Raw genomic sequence first — 23,307 nt, 5'->3', positions numbered from 1 at the left:
TTAATTCGCACAATGATGACTACAGCTCACGATGTCAGGCGCTAGTAAGATCTAGTAACGAACTGCATGAGGGTATCCTGGCAACGCTAATGGAAAAATTAGAAAGTGAAATGATGGGACAACGAAAAGTTTTCTGTCGTACAAATAGCGTTTACTATCGATGGGAAAACAACAGTTTGTTTATGAACTGGATATCGATTAGTATGAGTTTGCCACTGCCTTAAACTTCTTACAGCTTTGTCTTTGTTATTCACCTATCACGTTATTATATTATTTCACGCAAATAAACACATCTTCAAGTAAACATCTTCACGTTTTACCTGACACGAACAGATTGTTGTAATTTGAATGGCGAGTAATGACGGATTCTCAGTTACGTACTTTTATGACTTTTGATGTGCTATTAACTCACAATATCTAAAGGAAGTTGCCCTGAGCTAGACTATAGTATGGGAGGGTCCACATAATTAACACAAAGTCCATCGCAGATTCATGATACTAGTACCCTGATATCTTAATAATATCTTGAGTTGAACTGTAAGAATTTTCCAGAGAGCGGCCTGAAAAGCATTTAGTACCTTCCAAGGCTAACAATGCTAATGTACACCTAATGGTGTTTTACCCTGAAATCTGTCATTGTTCACATAAAATTCAGCTAGCTGAGCACAGATGAGACGCGTGGAGGGTGAACTAGTGCCCGGGTGTACTGCCATATCCAGTCCCAGCCTTGTTTTTGAGCGAACCCTTCTCCGACTCCTCAGTATTCCCAGTAACCACCAGCATGACGTCCTCAGCCTCCTGACTCCTACAGGTGGTGTCTTTTGTGACCGTGAAAGGCTCAAAGCAGCAGCACTCTTTGTTCTCCTGAAGAACACAAAGCGAAACTGATTAATTCACCCGCGCGAATCTATTGTGTCAGGATATAAAATTAACACTTTTTGGTTATACGTATAAAAAGGTGTATGGTTAAATTACAATTTGCAATACAGGAAACTGAATGATGACTGAATGTTTGCCACAGTTGATTGTGCCTCTGGTAAGTTTAACAGTATTTGGGAAGAGTACAACTGTTGAACACAAACAAGTTGACTAACTAGTACTGCAGTATGGTTAAGGCCTGAGGTTGGAGATCTGATTTTCAACCTGCTTGGCAACGTTACATGTATGTAGTGTTTCCTTTTATAGGCCTTATAGGTGTCCCAGTGTCTAAGAAACCCAGATATGCGCTGCCCTCAAATCAAACAATACGGCGTGGGATCTTGACGAAGTTTAACGCGGGGATATCTACGGTACTCACCAGGTACATGCCCATGAAGTTGTCTGTCTTACAGTTCAGCGCACCGTCCAGTCGTTCAGGCGACAGCGGAAAACTCAGCGTCCTGGCCATGCACAACAGGTAGCTCACTAACACACCTGCCAGGTGCAGGAGAGATCCCCTCAGGAGTATATCACCTGAGGTCAGCAGGTAGTACTCGTAGAATCCCCACCAGCCCCTCCACACATTCACCACTCCAAACGTAACGACGAGAATGAAGGTGTCATCTAGCGCGATCCTCAGCCACACTCTGTCCTCCAACGCCCGGTAGAGCATGACCACGTACCGTTGAGCTACTATGCAGAGCACCAAAACACCATTTCCTAGCATCATGCAAGCCCACAGGTTGTGGACTTTGTCGCCGGGGTATAAGACTTTCCCCATCAGCTCGAACACGGCTCGAAAATAAACCACGGTCAAAACGCTGATCACGAAGACGTTCAGGAATACGTCTAGGACAAACTTGCAGCTGCGAGAAGGAACGGTCTGGAAACGGGTTTGAATTTGGAAGGGGTCTGCAACGATTTCTCTGGGCACCGATGCTGGAGCGGCCACAATATTGTTGAACACCCGGAGAGGTATAAGAATTGCAGCAGCTATAATTGCGCCGATGACCAGGCTTAGCACGGACTTCCCTGTGTAAAATTCGAGACCTAGCCACATCCCTCGCCACATACTGACGGACGCAAATGTTCCCACGTACGCGTGGAGGCGCCAAAGAAACCCGTACAAGAACGGGTTGATGTTCCTCGTGGCGTCATAGAAAACCTTCTGGAAGAGGTTCAGGAGGAGAAGGAGGGTGACACCGATGGCTACACAGGACCACGCAGTGAGCTCTTTATCTTTTGGGAAAATTAAGACGTTCATGACCGCCCACAGACCAGCCCAAAAGGCGAGAAGAGGAGCTGGGATGACACCCAGGACGATAATGGCGTCCAAGAGTTGGATGAGAACACACGGCCAGGTCACTGGGCCAGTGTACATGACGGCCCGAAGTCTGTCTCCTGAAACATAGACAAAAACAACAATCTTTATCGGCACAACAAAGGTACAGCGATTGTCGTAACTATATATGCCTATAACTTAATGCATACAAAGAGTCGATAGTCTGGAAAGTCTGGCATCCATTCAATACCTATAACGTTACAAGTCAAATTCCGATTTTCAAAATCTCTTATTTTACCTACTTCGAAATATAATTCTAACATTTGTCTTACCTTGTGTTGTTTTCATGACTTCTCCTGTAACACAACTTGGTAGCAGTGAACTGTGGCAGCCAACGAGTGTGCTGATGTTGTCTTCGATCTGTGCAAGAATTTTATAGCCACCGGAACAACCGGTTTACGTAATTACCTTCGCCTGATAAAGTTATGTTTTCAGTGGTGTTTGCGTGTCTGTGTTTGTCAACAGGATAACTTGAGAATGCTCTGATGGAGCGGCCAGCACCCTCGATTGCCGGCTACATTATCTGGCCAGTTAAATACCCTTTTTATGCCGATTTCTACGATTTATTCAGCCTGAAAAAGGAGTTTGGTGGAGACCAGATATTTGGTAGGTCGGTAGGCCTTGATGAAATTTAAAAACGATTAGATTTTTGGGGCCCCTGGTGGCTTGTTATGGTACTGCAGCAGAACTACCGGTTTTGACATCTCCTGATCTGGACACGCTAGGGTCATAATATTTGGATGGTAGATAGCTCTTGTGCTCTGCTTGGGGCCCCTAGCAGCTTGTTTGGGAACTGCAATGGCGTTTGTTTGAAAATGTTGGAAGTATTGTCGTTATTTTTGGTATGTCGGTAGCTTAACTTATGCTTGACATAATTAGATGGCAATTATGCAAATCGGGATCTAACCTCAGTGGTCTTTTTCAGATTGGTGCTTTGAGGACGATTGTGATGTCCTGACTTGATAGAAATGCATGAAAAATACAAGTTTGTAAGACTAAGAGATTCCAAATCCCAAGTGACTTTCAGAATTCAAAGAGTAGGAAGAAATAAAAAAAAAAGAATCCTCTAAATAACAAGTTAATAGATTTTGTTATTGAAAGTAAAAAAGGTGAGATTACTGGTCATGTATATAGAAATATATTACACTTAATCATTTTCATCTGAGACTAATGGAAAAATCATAACCACGTTTTAAGTCTTGTTCTGCAATCATTGCCATTTCACCATTTGTAAAGGTAACACCAGTACCTGTATACTCAATGCATTAACTAGAGTAAAAATTGAGCATATATCCAAAAATCCAATGGTTATTGGTCCCTCATAAAGTATGTATCAATACATATTTCAGTTATTCAGTTGCATAACTTAACATATACAAGTAAGTACTGTAGTATGATATGAAAGACACTGATTGGACTGATCACAGAATACAGCTGGCAGCTGCCACTTGCTAGCAGTTCCAGAAAAGATCAACTATTCATGATCAGTATAAAGTATAGGAAATTTAAAAACAGATCCCCTTTACACGATGCTCTTTAAACTCTCCATCCCATCTGCTTTATGCTTCTGATTCTTACAGTGTTCACTAAAGATATGCCTGATTATTCATTCTTATTTTCTGTACATTCAAGCACTAATAAGTCTATTTTTGATCTGACTCGATGACTTTGTGATGAAAATTCATCTGAATAATTCTTGGAAGACAACCCTGTTCTATCAACTGATATCTTAACTAAGTGATCACAAAATGATTTTTAGTAAGAATTAGAAATTTGAGGCAATATCAAAAGTTGCACAACTGTTATCTAGTGCTGAATTTGAAATATCTTTTTAAAACATTTATGCCAAAGGGCAAAGTCATCTCCTTGTGTTCAAACTTCGACTTGCTGATTGATATGATTATAGAAATCCGATTATTGCCCAATCCTGTAATAATCTGGAGAACTTTTATCTGATTCAACAATCCATTCCCAGAACATGAAGTATATTTATTATAGTTGATGGAAAACGTGCCGTGGAGGGTGAACTAGTGCCCCGGCGTGCTGCCGTATCCAGTCCCAGCCTTGTTGTGGAGCGAACCCTCCTCCGACTCCTCAGTAGTCCCAGTAACTACCAACCTGGCGTCCTCATCCTCCTGACTCATACAGGTGTTGTCTTCTGTGACGTGGAAAGGCTCAAAACAGCAGCACTCTTTGTCCTCCTGAAGAACACAAAGCGAAACTGGTTAATTTGCCCGCGCGAATCTATTGTGGAATCTATTGTGTCAGGATATAAAATTAACGCTATTTGGTGAAAAACGTGTATGGTTACATTACAATTTGCAATACAGGAAATTGAATGATGACTGAATGTTTGTCACACTTGTTTTGCCTCTGGTAAGTTTAACAGTATTGGGAAGAATGCGACTGTTGAACACACACAAACAAGTTGACTAACTCCTACTGCAGTATGGTTAAGGCCTGAGGTTGAAGATCTTATTTTCAACCCCCGCGGTATGTAGTGTTTTCTTGTCTTGTCCCAATGTCTATAAAGAACCGAGACGTGTGCTGCCCTTTACACCATATGGAGTGGGACCTTGAAATTAAACGCAGTGACATCTACGTAAAAGTTATGTAAAGTACTCAATATATACTCACCAGGTACATGCCCATGATGTTGTCTGTCTTACAGTTCAGCTCTCCGTCCAGTCGCTCAGGCGACAGCGGGAAACTCAGCGTCCTGGCCATGCACAACAGGAAGCACACCGACACACCTGCCAGGTGCAGGAGAGATCCCCTCAGGAGTATATCACCTGAGGCCAGCAGGTAGAAGTCGAAGAATTCCCACCAGCCCCTCCACACATTCACCACTCCAAACGAAACGACGAGAATGAAGGCGTCATCTAGTGCGATCCTTAGCCACACTCTGTCCTCCAACGCACGGTAGGCCATGACCACGTACCGTTGAGCTACTATACAGAGCACCAATACACCATTTCCTAGCATCATGCAAGCCCACAGGTTGCGGACTTTGTCGCCCGGGTATAAGACTTTCTCCATCAGATCGTACACGGCTCGAAAATAAACCACGGTCAAAACGCTGATCACGAAGACGTTCAGGAATACGTCTAGGACGAACTTGCAGCTGCGAGAAGGAATGGTCTGGAAACGGGTGTGGATTTTGAAGGGGTCTGCAACGACCTCTTTGCCTACTAATGCTGGAGAGCCCACAATCCCGTTGAATACCCGGAGAGGTATAAGAATTGCAGCAGCTATGATTGCGCCGATGACTAGGCTTAGCGCGGACTTCCCTGTGTAAAATTCGAGGCCTTCCCACATCCCTCGCCACATACTGACGGACGCAAATGTTCCCACGTACGCGTGGAGGCGCCAAAGAAAACCGTACAAGAACGGGTTGATGTTCCTCGTGGCGTCATAGAAAACCTTCTGGAAGAAGTTGAGGAGGAGAAGGAGGGTAACACCGATGGCTACACAGGACCACGCAGTGAGCTCTTTATCTTTTGGGAAGATTAAGACGTCCATGGCCGCCCACAGACCAGCCCAAAAGGCGAGAAGAGGAGCTGGGATGACACCCAGGACGATAATGGCGTCCAAGACTTGGATGAGAACACACGGCCAGGTAACTGGGCCATTGTACATGACGGCTCGAAGTCTGTCTCCTGAAACATAGACAACAAGGAAAATCGTAGATTTTGTACCTCCGGGTATTGTAATGTATGTTGCAGAATGTTGGGTGCATGTTGGGACTGTCCTTTAAATTAGTGAATGGTGTCTGGTGTGTGTGTGTTCACGCGAAGACCATTTTTTCGAAAAGTTTCGAAATGTTTGTAATTGGCTAAATGATCTGTGAAATCACTAATCCCCCCTAGCCGACTGGAGCCCCAAAATAGAAAGGACAGGGGGCATCCCGTGGCGAATCTGGCTGCCCGACCCTCAGCGACCAGCGATAATGTAAACAAACACCTACACAAACGGCCGCGTGAGAAATCAACTCCAGTGCGCGGAACTTGCTCTCGAAAATTTATCAAGCCGCTACGCTCCCCCCCGCGGCTGCCATCCCTCCCCACTTATCCCACACTAGTTCAAATCACGTCCAAAACAAAAAAACACATCAAAACATGCACAGAAGCTTGTTCATATCTTTCATGTTACGGTTAAAACTTAGAACCTCCTTTTGAGCGAACGTTACAAACACGAGACAAAATAATATTTTCGAAAACAAATCGCAATCAGCAAGATTTCATTCCTGTTTCATTCATCAAAAGTTCTTGTCGATTGTAAAATGATCACTCATCTGTTGTCTCCTCTAGTGTGTCATTTGTAGCGTAATCACGGCGTGCCAAAAAAATCAGTCAAATCTATGAAAATTCCGGGATAAAAAACTTGGCAAAAACGTGTTCTCCACATCGCTGTACAAAACCATGCGTGCGCTATTTTGATATGTAAATAGCAGCGCGCGATCCACGCTCTCATTGGTTCACCTCACATGACCTGCGTTCCGATTGGATAAGCGGATATCGAGCCGGCAGCGCGATAGAATTTCTTAATCAGCGAAGAGGCACATTTTCGCTGCTTTCTACGTTTTTTCTACGACTACTAAGCAACATCCTATCAAAAAAAGGGTGATTAGACTCTAAAAGAATTTTCGGGACAATTTCTATGCGCCCTTTTTGATGTTCGAGCCAGATATTTTAAAAAATAACCCGCGGTACCCGGAAGTCAGCGTACCGAGCTGGATTTTCATGGGTCCCGTCTACCCCAACGCGAGATACAACTGCGATAATATTTTTCCTCGATACCTGACACCCCCTCTCACCAGATGTGGACGACGCCTGCGACACTTTATACACGCCGAAAATCAAAAGACAAAACCACTTTCACACACAAGGGGTGTCCATACGCTGTCACAACGCATCATTTTCACGCACTAAAACACACATACTAAAAAACCAAAAACAACGTGCACCATCTACAGCCCAATAGCAAAACGTATACCAAGTCCCAGACATATCCGTCCACCCAAACGCGAGAAACGGCTGCGAACGTAATTTTCATCTTCCCCCACAAAACCTCCGCGCACGGGATACATCCCTACCCGGAGGTAAAAACAGCATTCTTTATTGACACAACAAAGGCACAGCGACTTTCATTACTATGTCCTATAACTATGCATACAAAGAGTGGATATATACGAATTAACCCACATACATGTACATCAATAAATCAACATGTTGAGTTCGACGTATCACGTACACTACTAGGTCTAAGGTCAAAATATTCTTGATACATGTACAATTGCCTACATGTACACAGAGAGGGGTTATCTCCCCAAAATAATATATTTAAATTTGTGTAGTGAAATGTAACAAATTCTTCTATCGCGTGCATTTTCTCCTTCGAAATTTCGTGACTTGTATACACCGGCTTTACCAATATTCGTATAACAAGGTCCAGTTAGTTTAGCCTTATCCGTACCGATGTTCATTATAAGGGTTCATTTCTATAACTTTGTGGGTGACTTGTACTCCACTACTATTTTGGAGCCTCCTTAGCAGTCTGTTTTTTCGTCCTATTTGCTGTTTTCTGCTGCTGGTTGTATACATCTGTGGTGTAATTTGCTTGGGGGCATGTTTACCCTGGAACCGACCCTGGAAAGTCTGCCATCCATTCTACCTATAACAGTTACATGTCGAATTCCGATTTTTAAAATATCTTATTTTACCTACTACGAAATCTAATTCTAACAATTGTCTTACCTTGTGGTGGTTTCATGACTTCTCCTGTAACACAACTTAAGTTGAACTGTGGCAGCCAACGGGTGTGCGGATGTCGTCTTCTGTGCAACAATTTAACCTCAAGCCACCGGAACAACCGGTACAAAAATGTAGAACCGGTAATTTAATACCTTCGCAAGATTATGCTTTCAGTGGCGTTTGTGTGTCTCTGTGGTTTGTCAACAAGATAACTTGAGAATGCTCTGATGGATTGTCTTGATATTTGGTAGGTCGGTAGGCCTTGATAAGATCTCAAAAAGATTATAGATTTTGCCCCCCCCCTGGTGGCTTGTTATGGTACTGCAGGAGAACTACCGGTTTTGACATCTCCTGATCTGGACACGCTAGGGTCATGATATTTGGATGGTAGATAGCTCTTGTGCTCTGCTTGGGAAGAAGTGACGTGAGTTTGCCCCCCCCAGCAGCTTGTTTGGGAAGTATGTCGGTATGCTTGACATAATTAGATGGCAATTATGCAAATTGATATGTCGGTATGCTTGAAATAATTAGATGGCAATTATGCAAATCGGGATCTAACCTCTGTGGTCTTTTTCAGATTGGTGCTTTGAGGACGATTGTGATGTCCTGACCTGATAGAAATGCTTGAAAATACAAGTTTGTAAGAATAAGAGATTCCAAATCCCAAGTGACTTTCAGAATTCTAAGAGTAGGAAGAAATAAAAAATAAAAGGATCCTCTTAATAACAAGTTAATAGATTTTATTATTGAAAGTAAGAAAGGTGAGATTACTGGCCATGTATATAGAAATATATTACACTTAATCATTTCCATCTGAGACTAATGGAAAAATCATAACCACGTTTTAAGTCTTGTTCTGCAATCATTGCCATTTCACCATTTCTAAAGGTAACACCAGTACCTGTATACTCAATGCATTAACTAGAGTAAAAATTCAGCATATATCCAAAAATCCAATGGTTATTGGTCCCTCATAAATTATGTATGAGTACATATTTCATAGTTAAAGAGTTATTCAGTTGCATAACTTAACATATACAAGTAAGTACTGTAGTATGATATGAAAGACACTGATTGGACTAATCACAAATAGAATACAGCTGGCAGCTGCCACTTGCTAGCCAGTTCCAGAAAAGATTAACCATTCATGATCAGCATAAAAATCTCAGAACTTTAAAAACAGATCCCCTTATACACGATGCTCTTTAAACTCTCCATCCCATCTGCTTTATGCTTCTGATTCTTACAGTGTTCATCAAAGATATGCCTGATTATTCCTTCTTATTTTTTTGTACATTCAAGCACTAATAAGTCTATTTTTGACCTGACTCTCGATGACTTTGATGAAAATTCATCTGAATAATGGAAGACAACCCTGTTCTATCAACTGATATCTTAACTAAGTGATGGACACAAAATGATTTTTAGTAAGAATTACAACTTTGAGGCAATATCAAAAGTTACACAGCTGTTATCAATATATAGTGGTCTCTTAATAGTTATCAGTAGTTCTATGTGTACTAATTATCTGTTTTTATACAAATGTTTCTTCTGTTCATGCAATTAGCTCTCGGGCATGAATTTGCAATAAAACTATATCACTATATAATGCTGAATTTGAATTATCTTTTAAAAACATTTCTTCCACGTTTTTCTGTCGTTTTCATAAAAAAATGAATGCTCATCCCCACATCTGCAGGTTGAGGTCCTTGGTCATCTGCTCCCGCATCTTGAACTTCTGCACCTGTGGCAAGACGTAGTGTAATTACAGGTTTATGTGCACATCTAATGATAGAGAAATACTACTAACAGCATACTGGTTCACTAGAAATGATGCAACACATACGCCAAGTGCAAAGTCATCTCTTTGTATAGAGTATTCAAACTTCGACTTGCTGATTGATGTGATTATAGAAATCCGATTATTGCCCAATCTTGTAATAATCTGGAGAATTTTCATCTGATTTGACAGTCAGTTCCCACAATATGCAGTATATGTAGATAATGAATTACATTGTGTATCCCTAAAATTAACAAAAGATACAATCATGGAGTGACATATGGTATGCACATAGAAAATCCTACCCTGTCATAACACAGTAAAAGTGTGTGAAAGAAACAAAACCAACCTTTCCAGTGACTGTCAGGGGGAACTCCGCCACAAATCTGATGTACCTTGGAATCTTAAAATGGGAAATCTGAAGAGAAAAAAAAGAGTTAACAACTTTTTACACTTTACGATTTTACAAAAAGAGAATGGGCCTAATTATAAGCAACTATATGGTGTTTTGAGAGATATCATTATTTGCACATAGTTATATCTGTCTGCTTTTCCAGTTGAAATGGTTCAAGGATCAGGAAGTCCTCTGAAACGCATCTTTGATTTCAACCACCTTTAATTCATGAGCTTTGGGTAATTTGGGGTTATTAGCTCTCAATCAATTTAATGGAAAAGTCTTCTACATCTGTCACAGTACTTTTAAGTCACAATGATAGCTAGTAAGAAAATTAGTGAAAACATCTGCACCTCTCCCTTGCAGAATGATCTGACATCCTCCTCCTCCATGCTCTCTCCTTCCCTCAGTTTGACCCAGGCACACACCTCCTCCCCCATCCTCTCATCAGGAACTCCAATTACCTACATCAACACATTGAATACTCTACAGGAACTGTTACAGTAGATGAAGAGAATCAATGGAAAAACTCAGTCACATCCAATTTTTTTTGTTACCAGGTTTGCCAGCAGGCTGTAACAGAATTGACCATGGACAAGGATCTATATATGTCTGTCACAAGGAAGCTAAATTTTGTGTGATACAAGTTTGACTGTTTCATGAATCCCCTCAACTTGTTGTTATACAATGAAAGTAAAAGGTCCCTTTAGCAATGTGTCCCTCCCCCGTAGCAGAGCATACTGGGACTGCACAAACCCTGTTATGTATTGTGCATAGCATTTTGGCAGAATGCCTCTTCTAAGGTTGTATTTGCATATCGAAGGATGACATCCAGTGTATAGTTTTCAAATGTTGTGTTGGAATTGGAAAAGGTATTGCCTATAAAGGACAAAATTCTGATGCAATGTTGACCAAATATCCAACTAAAACTGGGTGGTACAGGTGTAGTACGCTCTGCTGACATGCTCCCTTTGTTAACAGGTTGTGAAACCGACCTGCACATCCTCAATCTTGGGATGAGTGTAGAGGAACTCCTCAATCTCCCTGGGGTAGATGTTCTCCCCTCCTCGGATGATCATGTCCTTGATCCTCCCCACAATCTGTCCGTATCCCTCCTCGTCCAAAACAGCAATGTCTCTGATAATGTCAACATGCACTTAGATTGACTGATTACAATCAAACACGAGTAATGTCTAGGCACAATAGTATGTACTTGAAGCACATTTTGACAATGACTGCTTTTTCCAGTCATTTTTCCTTGGGTATGTATATATAGACAGATTGAAGGAATAATCTACCTTCAATCTTACATGTCAGATTGTTAATTGATATTCAACTGTTCTACGTATGTAAAGAACAATCTTATTCTTTGGCAAAGGGCCAGCAACCCCGTCTTGTATACATGTACCTCCAAAATTCTGCTACCGAAACAGCTAGGAAACTGGTTGCATAATGCCTTACTTGGCACAAAAGGACCAAACCACACGTAGTATAACTCACCCAGTCTTGTACCACCTGTCTGCTCCAATGACTTCAGCAGTCTTGTCCGGGTCGTCCCAGTACCCCAGCATGGTCCCAGGACCGCGTGTGCACAGCTCTCCCGGCTCATTCACAGGGGTCACACGTCCGTCTGTACCCACAATCTTAACCTGACACAACAAACACAAATAAACAAAAAGAAACAAAATGAAACAATAGAAGTCTGCAAATTTTGCTTATCTTTTATCATTTGTTAATCCTACATAGTGAGCCATGAATGAACCAAAATGTTTTCTGACAGAGAATGGAAACATTGCTGAAAAACTCTCCTACATGTATTCACCTTGTTGTTATACCAGGTACATGTACATGTAGTGATTTTGTATGTTGATTAATACTAGCGATGACTGTCAAGTGTCAATCCATCATCCTGTATGGTCTGCTCCTTTCCCAGCATGTGCAATCCTCCACAATGACAAACAGAAGCTGGTTTGGTACTTTCCTTGGTGCTGGAAAGCTATTTGCTGAATCCTTTTCAGCATTGTCAGTATAGTAAGTATACTATGTGGCTTCAAAAAATCAATAGGAAAGCTCTGAGCTGAGGACACATATGCATTGTGTATAGGATGTATAGGATCTGTAGACTTACGAAAGAGGCTGCAAAGCATAATCATGTAATTAAGAGATACCGCTGCTGCTTACAACCTTCAAGCTTCTATACTTTATAGTGAAAATACCATCCCACCTCCACATGAGGAAAAGGTTGTCCTATGGTTCCCACTTTCCTCTCCAGACTGTCTGCCATGTACCCCATAAAGGTGACTGGGCTGTTTTCTGTTGTCCCATATGCAATCTGAAAACACAAAAGTTGGCCAACATCCACAAGTCGTTCGGTGTGATATAGCTAGCTGTCGCCTCGCCGCATGCCTGCGAAGCTGGTGTGTTATGCCGAAGGGCGGTTATGCCGGCTATACTGATACAGAACATCAGGAAAAAAGATAAATCAATAATAAAAGAATGTGGGGTCGTGTGGCCAAGAGGTCCCGGGTTTGAGTCCTGACATGCCAACAATCTTGTGCCCTTACAAAAGGCACTTTAAATTTATACAACTTTCCTCACTTAACTCAAGTAAAAATGACTATTGCCCTGAATGTTTCAAATCTTTTCAAATATGATAAATGTAAGTTTTGTGCAATGGAATTGTAAGAAAAAAATTACTCATAATTGTATGGAAATACTTACGCAAACTTCAGGACAGTGCATTCTGGAAACCACCTGTTTCATGATCTCAATGGGACAAGGTGAGCCTGCCATGATCCCTGTTTGATGAGACAGCATAATGAAGAATCTTCACTGCATATTCTTACCCAACAGGGCATGATGTCATATTGATTATTTTATGAATAAAAAAGTCTCAAGCAATCAATGAAACCAAAAGAACATAAACTAAAAAGGAGCCCTGTCATAAAAAGGCTGACTACAACTAAATCTACAGTAACTGTTTCACATGCATTTAGTGTTCTTCATCTCAATATAATATTATATAGAGAAATTATAGGAAGAGTAAGCCAAAAAAAGGAAATGTGTTAACAGAATTTTTTTTAGAGAAGTAGCCTGTCACGAAAACAGAAATGTAGACATTTCTTACCAGTGTTAAGACTTGTCAAATCATATTCGTCAAAATTAGAATGATGAAGCATGTCGATGAACATAGTGGGGGTTCCATACACAGCAGTGCAACTACAATACGGTAAAACATAATCCACTGATAAACAGCAAGTCCAATGTACACATGAATTTCTATTTCTATCAATCACAAAAACCAATATTAAATAAAATGTCGAAACATCTTTTATGCTGCAAAATATCAAAGAAACTTGAAAAAAAAGATTGCTGTTAAAACTATGCAAAAAGGATGCACATTCAAGAAAGTTGAAATACTTGCCTTTCTTCCTGAATGGCTTGTAAACATGGCTCTGGTTCAAAGCTCGGCGAAGGACCGACAACCGTGGTCCCAAACACCCCGGCAGCCAGGGTACCACCCACCATCCCAAAACAGTGGTACAGTGGCACGGGCATACAGATCTTGTGGTGCTAAATTTAAGTGAGCAGTAGACATGTTATTTTGCTTAATATTCAAAGTTTGCTTTCTCAACACTCAGGGAAATATTTCTGACAAAGAGAACTCGGCCAACCCACCATTCTATCCATCTTCAAGTAGTTTTTATCATCACATTATGGTTGTCTTTCATTTCAGACGGATCTAATGAGAATAAGAGTCCATTGCATTTTCAGGTGTCATCTACATTTTGTATTCAGACACAAAAGAGTCCAAACCTTTTCGTGATATCCTAGTCGATGTCCGATGAACCACTGGTTGTTCAAAATGTTATGATGAGTTAATGTGGCACCCTTGGGGTTCCCTGTTGTTCCCTGAGATATGTAAAAAACGTAACAACTTGTCAAGTCCAACACAGTCTAAAGAATGACCATTCATGCTAGGTTTTCTCCGGTTTCCTCTTTAGAGTCTCATAAAACCTCAGTATTATGTTCTGAAAAGAGCAAGCAGTCAAGTTCACTTGCAAGTGCAACCACATTGATAGAGGACTCACGGATGTAAACTGGATGTTGATTGGATCATCAAACTGAAGTTTGTCCTGCATCTCCAGGACAGCTCTCCTGTGGGCGTGGTCACCCATCTCCATGACTTCCGGGAAGGAGAAGGTTCCCGGAAATTTGTCCTCCCCGAGCATGATGACTGTTTCCAACATGGGCAACCTGGGAACGCATGGCCAGGAAATTGTCTTAGTTAGGTACTGATTTTTATACAAAATTTGTACAGGTTAGTGCTGTCCCAAGATACAGAATTACTGTTTACAGAACAGTCCACATTCTCCATTGCAGATGATATTTGGTATTTGAAGATATATACCAGCATGCAAGTACCAAATATGATACTGTGCAAATTGCACATGATGTACACAAATACATGTAGTGACGTGTTTGTACTTTTTAGTTCCCAGCTCTCCGGGCTTGCAGCTCTCTAGTTCAGGACAGATCTGGTGAAGCATCCTGTAGTAGTCCTGAGTCTTGAATGTTGTGGCTGACACAAGGGCACGACAACCAACCTAAACACAAACATGTTACATTTATACAAAACTCTTTCTTCACAACATATTGTGATATTTTATGTTAACTGAATTTAAAACGGAATGGTCCCTGATATATGTACTTTGTTTCAAAGAACAATATGTAATCTAAACATATGTAAACAACAGCTCAAAAATTTTTACTCCACAGAAATATGCTACTAAGTCATGTATAGATCAACTCACAATTTTGAGATATACAATTAGCCACATATACTAGTACAATTACACACAGTAGCCACATAGAAGAGGTATTCACAACAGCTACAGGGCACTTATTGTATTCACCTTTTTCTATGTCTGAGGCTAACTTTTTGATCTGTAGGGGGAAAAGAGGTACACAGAGAAAAGACAGCTTTCAAAAGTGTGATGTTACTTTACAGAGGTCAATAATCATTATACATCCGATTCAGCAGTTGTCATATGCATTATGATAATAAGCAATTGGAAATGACTTATAGGGTGTTTACATAGGACAATACAGCCACCATGCTAGTTGGTTAAACCTGAAAGTAACAGTCATAGTAACACGAGCGCAAATGCCTTCTAGATAAAGCATACACAGTATTGTATTGCAATTGATTATTAAAGAGAGCCTGGATGATATTGGAGACAAAGTATGAGAACCTGTGTAGTTTTGAGAGAAAAGCAAGCAAACATAAGCTTGAAATGCAGATTCTACATTAAATACGTTGGTAGAAATGGAGATGAGAAATGGAGGAAAGATGCAAATTGTCAGGTATACATAGGGTATCAAAAATGAAGAAAGCGTGAGATTTTTCTTTACACAATTAGGTAATACTATACATATTACTTGAATTATCTAGTTTCTGACATACCTTTCTCAGAGCATATTCCAATTCATGAGTTTGGTAGGCTGGATTTATGTTGACCTTCAAAAAAGCAGAAAAAAAGGAAATAGGAGTAAGCCTTAGTATTTCTGCTCTACTACAATGTATTTCAAATGTGGCATGCATGAAAACACTATAATAAAAGGTCTCTTTTAGCTACTTCTAAATTATAGTGAGAAAAATACAAAGAGAGAAAATAATGGAAGAACAAAATATATGGGTAGAAGATCACCTATATATTATAAGTTAATCCTAAACTTTCTGGAGCTAAAATATATAATATAATGTACCACCTACCAAGATCAAGCCAGCCCTGGCTGTTGCAAACTGTGTCAGGACCCACTCCAGGGTGTTGGGTCCCCACATCCCCACTCTGTCTCCCTTCTTCAGCCCCAGGGCCACAAAACCTGCTGCCAGCTGGTCACACTGGGAACAAGTTATCAACAACTTACTGTAGTTCCTCATCTTTTTTTACGATACCCTAATGTTCATTGTTCTGTCACTTCAGTAGCGTGAACATATTTTATTACTGTCATAAAATCATTTGTCTACTAGTAACACCCCCTCTCCTGCTACAATGATCATGAAGATTAAGTTCTGTGTACAAGTCCATAAAATTTTGCTACCATGTTGACAAAGTGAATTACAATATGGTCTTCATGCCACTTAGACACACTGATCACTGACATAAACAGGATACATATTTCAAATAATGGTCCATCTCTGTTTAATTGCAAAATCCTTTTCTTCTTGTAGCATAAATATCGAACTCTTCGTGTGTGGTTTTTACTTGATCATCTCAAAGTAAGTACCTGACTTACCAACTGACAGCTCTTATTAGATCACAGAAACAGAAAACTACAATCATATCTCTTCCTGAAAAAACATTCACCTCCTCGAAGAACTGTTCAAACGTCCTGCGAACGTTTCCCCGTTTGAAGACCAGCATCTCACGATCGGGAAACTTCTGTACAGTCTGCTGTAGTTTCTGTCCAATGGTGATGCCCTGGAGGGGGGTGGTGGTGAGGCTGTGGTAGTAACTGTGCGTCAGATTGACTCCTTCTGGTTTCAGGTCCACTCCATGCTGTCTGTAGGACACGAGTCATTGACAAACACACACATGATTTGATTATCATACTTAGACCCTCAAAGTGTCATGATGATGTTTCATTCTTTCTTGAATTTCTAAAGGAATGACAAATATTAAGTACACAAACTCCAGGACAATGGCTGATTACAGATTTATTAGCACCAAGACGTAGCTCAGCTTCCTTCTTCTTGTTCAGTGTATTAGTTGTCAAGTGACAGTGCTATATGGGAACTCCTATGTAACGTTACATCAGTAGTGTAACATCCTGTATCATACGGGTCGTTACAGTAGTTAAGGTTGTGGTGCCAGTTGTGCCATATACTAGCAATAGATCATCATGACTTCAAAAAAACACTGACAAGGTAAAGTAGCGCAGGTAGAAATTCAGGTTTCCAGCTGTGTTTGCCCTACAATTTACTGTCATTACTCGTCCCTAGACCAGTCCAGACTGGTCAGGTTTTTCCCGTCTCTGTGGGTTGTCCAGAGCCTTGAAAAAGGTACACCCACTTCACTGCTTTTCAATCGAAGAGATCACCTAGGAAAAACATGATTACACGCGCCGGTGCTGCTCATCACTGCCATACCTAGGTCTTTATACAGGCCTTTTGGGGTCCCACAGACACAAAATTTTATGAGCGTGGCTATTTTTCTACCTCCATGATATGACATTCCCGGTGTGGATAATAAGTATTTTTTTCCTTATAATGACACCCCCGGTGCAGTGTGGATAGTTGCTGAATGCCAGCGAACCCAGCATACAGCCAGCTTGTTTAAAAAAAAAACTACCTTAAAAACATATGTGTACCTAGCACTGCCCCCAGCAAGAAACCTCCTTGCCCCCAGCAAAAGAATCGGGGTCATTTGGGGACAAAAGTTTTACGGCTGCTAAGTGGGTGAACTAAAAAAGCTCTGCTCCAGCGTTAAATCTGGGAAGTACTCTACCTTCTGCTTGTTGAAAACGTACGGCACACTTTTGTCAGCTCCGAGAGAGAACATTGTGGAAGTTTAGGCCTCCAAATCCCCGTAAATTTGGCGCTTTTCTGCAGAATATTCGTCAACATCTTCCCAGCTGCCAAGATGACACTTGCCCCAGATCAATATGACCTTTGACCTAAAAGTTTGAATGGGATAAACCATTAGCCCCACGGGCGTCTGTTTAGGGCACAGACGGCGCTCTCTCACTAGCTGGATAGCTTTTCTTCATAAATCGTTTCCAACGTTTTATTTGGGAATTATACCTTGAAAACGACTTGCTAACATTTGGTGTAATCAATTTTACATACAAGTCATGACATCAAATACACATTGCAAAGGAAAAGTTTGTCAACTATTTTTATTACACAATCATCAATTTCTGTACAATAGTCAAACAATACTATTCACAATAGTCATAAAATTATTGTAAGACATTAATCCGTACATTTAATCCAACTGCAGTTTTTTTTACTACTTAATTAAAAGCCAATAATTTACCCATGATACATGTAGTGTTACTACCTGTATATTTTTATTTGGGGCAATTACATGTATGTGTCAATTTTACCACCCTCCACCATACTATAACTCTATTACAGTGTATCATCCAAATCAACCCTGAAAGACATCTGAGATATTGATAACATCTCCAGAATCTGTGGTCTAGTTTCAAGACGTCTGGCGCTCTTCTCTCAGTAACCCTGCTAGTCTCTCCAGACCCTGCAGGATGACATGACATTTTTTTACACATCAACATAAAAAACATAAGGAGTAATACATATATCTTGTCACCTTACGTGTTGATTATTGCAGCTTGGTACCATTAGTAAATGACCAGGCAGCCCTTATTGGCCAAAAAATGGTAATAATATCAGAGCTCATAGTATATCCACATTATAATAATCCTCAGAGACTAATCTATTTACGACATATGCTTATAATCAACTATGATACATGTATTAATATATATATTATATAGGATATATAATGTCCTTGACTAAAGTAAGTAACTAGGAGGAATTTAATCACCAATAGTAATATTTCTAGTAATATTAGTAATATCAGCAACCTCCAACATCATATGACGAAATTTACATACATTTTGTCCTTTGACAATAACTCTATCAATGTATGATGAGACTTCATGAAGTCCATACAATTGTTACGTGTTTCCATCAAACTGCCTTGAGTGACCTCCAACGTTCTTACCTTATCCATCTGTTCAGGAGTAGCTTGCGAGAAGGCTGCCCGTACGTAAGGACTGGGCTCCCCCGGGGTGAGAGAGAAGGCGTTACCAGGCACAAACAGAACCTCCCTCTCCATGGCCTTCTCCATGATGAGTTTGTGTGTGTTCTGTATGCCCAGCAGTCTGAGCCACAGGAACATCCCCGCTGACGGACAGTGCCACTCTGCAAGGCCTGGGAAAGTACAATGACAGTATATTGATATTGTTTTCTAATCACATTATTATGCACATCCATCCTGTTCATATCTATGACCATCTGTCCTGTCTTACACTTTGTAGATCTCTTAAAAATTATACAATGAAAAGACAAGCCATACTTAGTGACACCACTTGCCTGTGAGCCATCTGTCAGCTGACTTGATCATGTGATCCCTTCTCTCTTTGTAGAAGTCTGACACCCTGTAAAACAGATGTGTAAAGCTACAAGACTTTTATACTACTAAAAATGTCCAATATTACTTCACTGTGCCTTGCAACTTTAAAAAAATTAGATACCATCAACAAACAACAGTTCGATGCTGTGGGCACATGAGATATACAATGTATTTTACTTACCTGTCACAGTGCTCCAGGAAACCATCAACTCCCCATTTCTCCAGCAGAAGGTACAGGATCATCTGCCAATACAAGGTTTTATGATATCAGGAAATGGCTAATGTTGAGCCTCAGTTTTCTTTAATCATTGAAACTACCTAGCTAGACTATTCATTTTTGGTATATATAAAGCTAGAAAAGGTAAACCTGTACTTGAGCTATTAAAATTGAATGGTTCTTTTCATATAGTGACCACTTCAGATGCAGTTTATGGAGGGAGACATGAATAACTACAAGCATTACCTGGGGTAAGATACAACATGAAGGCCAAAATACTACCATACAGAACATTTCATTAATTGAATAGTTAATTACATTATCCAGAATATGAAAGGTAAAAGGAAAACCATGCTAAACACTATTTCTTCACAACAAGGGACCCCTGACCTGTGTGAGAGTACTGGTGTGCAGGGTGGAGGCTTGGATGTGCAGGATTATCTTTGAGACGACAGGTTTGGGACCAGTCACATAACCCACCCTCATGCTGTGTACAGAGGTGGAAAGAAACAGAGTACAGGTTTGTTTCACCCGAAAATTTCTCATCATTGATAAGTGTTGTATATGTGCGTGTACATGTTTGTAATTCATAAACATTTATATATAGTGCATGTGCATATACATGCATGCACACGCACACACACAACACACATGCGCACAAACAACACACATGTATATGACACAAGAATGTTCAATGACATACAAACACACATATTGGACACATGCACACACTCCAATGCATGTACAATTATATATATAAGCACTCACACATGCTTTTATTAAGAAGGGAACAACTTACACACAAAGGGTTTTACATATCTAACAACTGACAGTAAAACTAAATGCTGACCCTGAAGAGAGGATTTTGGAGAAGGAGTCAAACTTGAGCACCCTGCCGTCCACATCCATGGAGAGGAAACTGGGAAGATGAGGCTGCAAGAAACCAGCATCATTACCCAGACTACAATATTCAATATTATCTTGTGACCTCAAAACATAACTAAGTCTTACCGAATGTCAGAGTTTAAGAAGACACTGTTTAGAAGACACAGTTATATTTTTAACACTGTAACAACAAATTTTTGCATATTTCTCTCACCCTTGTAAACTGCAGGAAATAGTACGGATCATCCTCCAATATCATCAGATCATAGTTCCTTGCTATCTGAAACAAAAACAAGAGAGACACATGTACATTATCACTGTTGAAACTTATCTGAATTCCTAAAGTAGCATACTTTGCAGATGAGGTTTCAATGCTTTCATGTACAACTTCAAAAAAGTGTAGAAACTGTATACTGTGAATCGTTTAAACATTGTCCACAACCATCGATTACATGTAAACACCTACTGCAGTAGAATAGCTACCTCATAGATCTCTTGTCTCCTGTCCAGTGACAGTGTAGCTCCTGTGGGGTTCCCACCGTTGGGAATGGTGTAGAGGACTTTGGGGATGTCAGACTGCGGATTCTTACAGTCCTCAGGTTTCCATCTGGACAGGACGCCTCTCAGGGCGCCAGGCTTCATCCCCAGCTGGTCTGTCTCTACTGGCAACAGGTTACAACCTAGAGGCCGGACCTGACAGACATAGGAAAGGAAATTTAAAAAAAGGAAAACACATGGAATAACAAGAATGGACACCAAACTGGACAGTATGTTGTGAACATAACAAATATACAAAGTGTCTACTGGTAAAATCAATGGCAAAAAGGTGTCAATAAAAAGACTACATATATATAGATTAAAACATACATTTGTTGAATATACATGTACAATTTTCTTTACCGTAAATTCAAAACTATTACTTGAGAGCTCATGCAGCAGCCTGGGAATGGCATTTTGAATAGAATATGACTGACAGTTTACAGTTCTTGGGGTTAGAGTTAAATGTGTTCAATCATACTTACTGCAGCAAGGGTTCCTGGGTAGGTGGGTTGGTCCATCAAGATATTGTCCCCGGGGGTCACCAGCATCTCAAATGTCTGAAACGGACACATAAATGCCTTAAAGTTTCCTTGGTTTTATTTCTATATACATGTACCTTAACTTATTCGTAATTCCATTTAAAAAAGTTTATGCTCACATCATTGAGTGGCTTTGATCATGAATTGGAGCATATCAACATTTATTTTTTGTCTCCTTCATGATTAAATAGACTCATACAGACCTAAAAGTACTGTTCTAATAGTAATTCAAATGTAGAAGGTACAGTCAACAGTACAACAAAAATGAATGATTCTTACTTTTGACAGTGCCTCCTGACTGCCAGTTGTGACACACAGGTCCATCTGTCCCTGTTCTGGAGCCAGCTGGCAGGTGGGCGGACTGTGTAACTGCACCTGGAGACCCTTCAACCACTGCACCAGCTCAGGTATCCTGCCGGGCACAATACACAGGTGTGACACCTGACAGGTGCATGTTTGTTAATCACTGGTCAGGTGTCCTGGTGGGCACATGCAGGTGTGACAACTGACATGTGCCCTTGATAACCACTGTGTCCTTATACATTTAGCTTTACCACATTTGTGGAAGGATTGACACCTTTGAACCATGCACACTGAGAAGGATCTTTCACATATTGCACGGGTGTTACATTTGCTTCTTGTTATTTCTGCTCAGAGATACCAAAGTCAACTTTTTAAAACTTTGTGAACCTACCCTGGGGATGGAGAGTACTGCAAAGCTCTCTTGATCAATTTCTGATCCAGATGGAGCTGGCTGTCATCCCTGAGTGGAAGAAACTTTGTGTCAGCTTGCAGAAATAAACAGTGAACTCTTTGCACAATCTATCACAACTGCATTTAACAACTTAAGTTAAACCCAACAATATTGACTGCAGGCATGGATTTGCATTACAAATTTTGTTACTTTGAACAAAACCATGCAGTCGTGGAAGAAGAAGAGATCTCGCAGGAACAGAGGACTTACGGTAGAGTTACAGAGGCTTGTGTGAAGGGAAACATGTCAGTATTGGGCATTCCACTCGCCAGGGAGATGAGGGTAGGAGGTCCTTGCTGTTGGATCGCAGCTGAAAGAAATGATTGTTGTTGTTGTTAAATATGCAGTTATAATATAAAATCTTCAGGTACTAGGATATATACGAGTAGCTAGGCCTAGAGTAGAGAGAGCCAATTATGAGCAAAGCGGTTAAGTATCATGTATCACTCAATTACCAGTTATCTATACAGGCTCAAGGTGTTTAATTTTTTTTTTTTAATACTAGACTAGTAAGTTACAAGTTCTACAATATGTATTTTAGTGGAACTTGTCACCAATGCGGGGGAGGGGGGCAACCTCACTAGATAACATCTAGAATTTCAAGCTCAGATCCTTCTTCTTCTCCTCCTTAAACGTTACCTGACCATTCAGTGTTAAGAAAAAGACTCACTAAGTTCTCGGATAGGTGAGGCGACCCTCGCCTTACTGACGGCGTTGAGAAACCTGGCGTAGTTCATCTTCAGCGACCTTCTGTATGTGTATTTGTGAAACCCTGCAGGTAGGTAGCAGGTCGGTAGGTGCGCACATGTAACGTTAAGTACCTTATCCTACATCATCCTGCCTCATCCTTTATACTCATCCTATCTCATCCCACATCATTCTCCCTCATCCTGCATTATCCTACACCATACATACCGGAATGTGCAGTTAAAATCGCTTTACTTTGCACAATATTGGTAAAAGTTAAAACTCGTACTGACCAAGGACCTCAGGAAAAGCAGTTCATAATTTCAGTAATTTT

General features: G+C 40.6%; 4 protein-coding genes across 5 annotated transcripts; all 4 read right to left on the bottom strand.

Annotated features, from left to right (window-relative positions):
* Positions 1–57: 57 nt before the first annotated feature.
* On the bottom strand, positions 58–2,868 carry LOC109467982. The gene is made up of 3 exons (XM_019766163.1): positions 2,533–2,868; positions 1,298–2,319; positions 58–864 (listed from the first exon to the last, which is right to left on the bottom strand). The coding sequence occupies exons 1-3, from the start codon at positions 2,546–2,548 to the stop codon at positions 691–693; spliced, it is 1,212 nt and encodes a 403-aa protein (XP_019621722.1). The 5' UTR covers positions 2,549–2,868; the 3' UTR covers positions 58–690.
* Positions 2,869–3,385: 517 nt separating this feature from the next.
* On the bottom strand, positions 3,386–8,176 carry LOC109467983. Its single transcript, XM_019766164.1, has 3 exons — positions 8,017–8,176; positions 4,898–5,919; positions 3,386–4,461 (listed from the first exon to the last, which is right to left on the bottom strand). The coding sequence occupies exons 1-3, from the start codon at positions 8,030–8,032 to the stop codon at positions 4,288–4,290; spliced, it is 1,212 nt and encodes a 403-aa protein (XP_019621723.1). The 5' UTR covers positions 8,033–8,176; the 3' UTR covers positions 3,386–4,287.
* A 560-nt stretch (positions 8,177–8,736) lies between these two features.
* Positions 8,737–17,873, bottom strand: LOC109467980 (acyl-CoA synthetase family member 2, mitochondrial-like). 2 transcript variants are annotated; one of them, XR_002140112.1, is made up of 17 exons: positions 17,699–17,873; positions 16,559–16,754; positions 15,964–16,092; positions 15,655–15,708; positions 14,676–14,794; positions 14,279–14,444; positions 14,004–14,099; positions 13,612–13,760; positions 13,315–13,406; positions 12,909–12,985; positions 12,412–12,519; positions 11,688–11,836; positions 11,183–11,324; positions 10,541–10,651; positions 10,143–10,211; positions 9,619–9,757; positions 8,737–9,494 (listed from the first exon to the last, which is right to left on the bottom strand). XR_002140112.1 is itself a non-coding variant. In XM_019766161.1 (16 exons), exons 1-16 carry the CDS (start codon positions 17,815–17,817, stop codon positions 9,695–9,697), a joined length of 1,839 nt encoding a protein of 612 aa, XP_019621720.1. In that variant the 5' UTR covers positions 17,818–17,873; the 3' UTR covers positions 8,737–9,694. The 2 variants fall into 2 exon arrangements, 1 of the variants encoding a protein (XP_019621720.1); XM_019766161.1 differs by having other exon boundaries at positions 8,737–9,757.
* An 83-nt stretch (positions 17,874–17,956) lies between these two features.
* Positions 17,957–23,237, bottom strand: LOC109467981 (kynurenine/alpha-aminoadipate aminotransferase, mitochondrial-like). The gene is made up of 13 exons (XM_019766162.1): positions 22,957–23,237; positions 22,497–22,596; positions 22,227–22,295; positions 21,812–21,944; positions 21,476–21,550; positions 20,937–21,146; positions 20,668–20,733; positions 20,419–20,501; positions 19,959–20,055; positions 19,533–19,594; positions 19,312–19,376; positions 18,941–19,149; positions 17,957–18,451 (listed from the first exon to the last, which is right to left on the bottom strand). The coding sequence occupies exons 1-13, from the start codon at positions 23,021–23,023 to the stop codon at positions 18,401–18,403; spliced, it is 1,287 nt and encodes a 428-aa protein (XP_019621721.1). The 5' UTR covers positions 23,024–23,237; the 3' UTR covers positions 17,957–18,400.
* Positions 23,238–23,307: the final 70 nt, after the last annotated feature.

This window comes from Branchiostoma belcheri, unplaced genomic scaffold (assembly GCF_001625305.1).
Source record: "Branchiostoma belcheri isolate BF01 breed outbred unplaced genomic scaffold, Haploidv18h27 scaffold19, whole genome shotgun sequence".
In the NCBI taxonomy this organism is placed as follows: domain Eukaryota; kingdom Metazoa; phylum Chordata; class Leptocardii; order Amphioxiformes; family Branchiostomatidae; genus Branchiostoma; species Branchiostoma belcheri.
Note: the sequence above shows the minus strand (reverse complement) of the source record. Positions and strands in the feature narration are given on the sequence as shown.

Coding starts and splice junctions, on each gene's coding strand:
- LOC109467982 (XM_019766163.1), bottom strand. Junction 865..1,297: donor ACTTCATGGGCATGTACCTG/GTGAGTACCGTA, acceptor TGTGTTCTTCAG/GAGAACAAAGAGTGCTGCTG.
- LOC109467983 (XM_019766164.1), bottom strand. Junction 4,462..4,897: donor ACATCATGGGCATGTACCTG/GTGAGTATATAT, acceptor TGTGTTCTTCAG/GAGGACAAAGAGTGCTGCTG.
- LOC109467980 (XM_019766161.1), bottom strand. CDS start 17,817: ATGTTGACGAATATTCTGCAGAAAAGCGCCAAATTTACGGGGATTTGG. Junction 13,761..14,003: donor GACTAGGATATCACGAAAAG/GTTTGGACTCTT, acceptor ACTTAAATTTAG/CACCACAAGATCTGTATGCC. Junction 9,758..10,142: donor CCCTGACAGTCACTGGAAAG/GTTGGTTTTGTT, acceptor GTCTTGCCACAG/GTGCAGAAGTTCAAGATGCG.
- LOC109467981 (XM_019766162.1), bottom strand. CDS start 23,023: ATGAACTACGCCAGGTTTCTCAACGCCGTCAGTAAGGCGAGGGTCGCC. Junction 22,296..22,496: donor CAAGCCTCTGTAACTCTACC/GTAAGTCCTCTG, acceptor TCTTCCACTCAG/GGATGACAGCCAGCTCCATC. Junction 20,734..20,936: donor GGAGACAAGAGATCTATGAG/GTAGCTATTCTA, acceptor TTTTTGTTTCAG/ATAGCAAGGAACTATGATCT.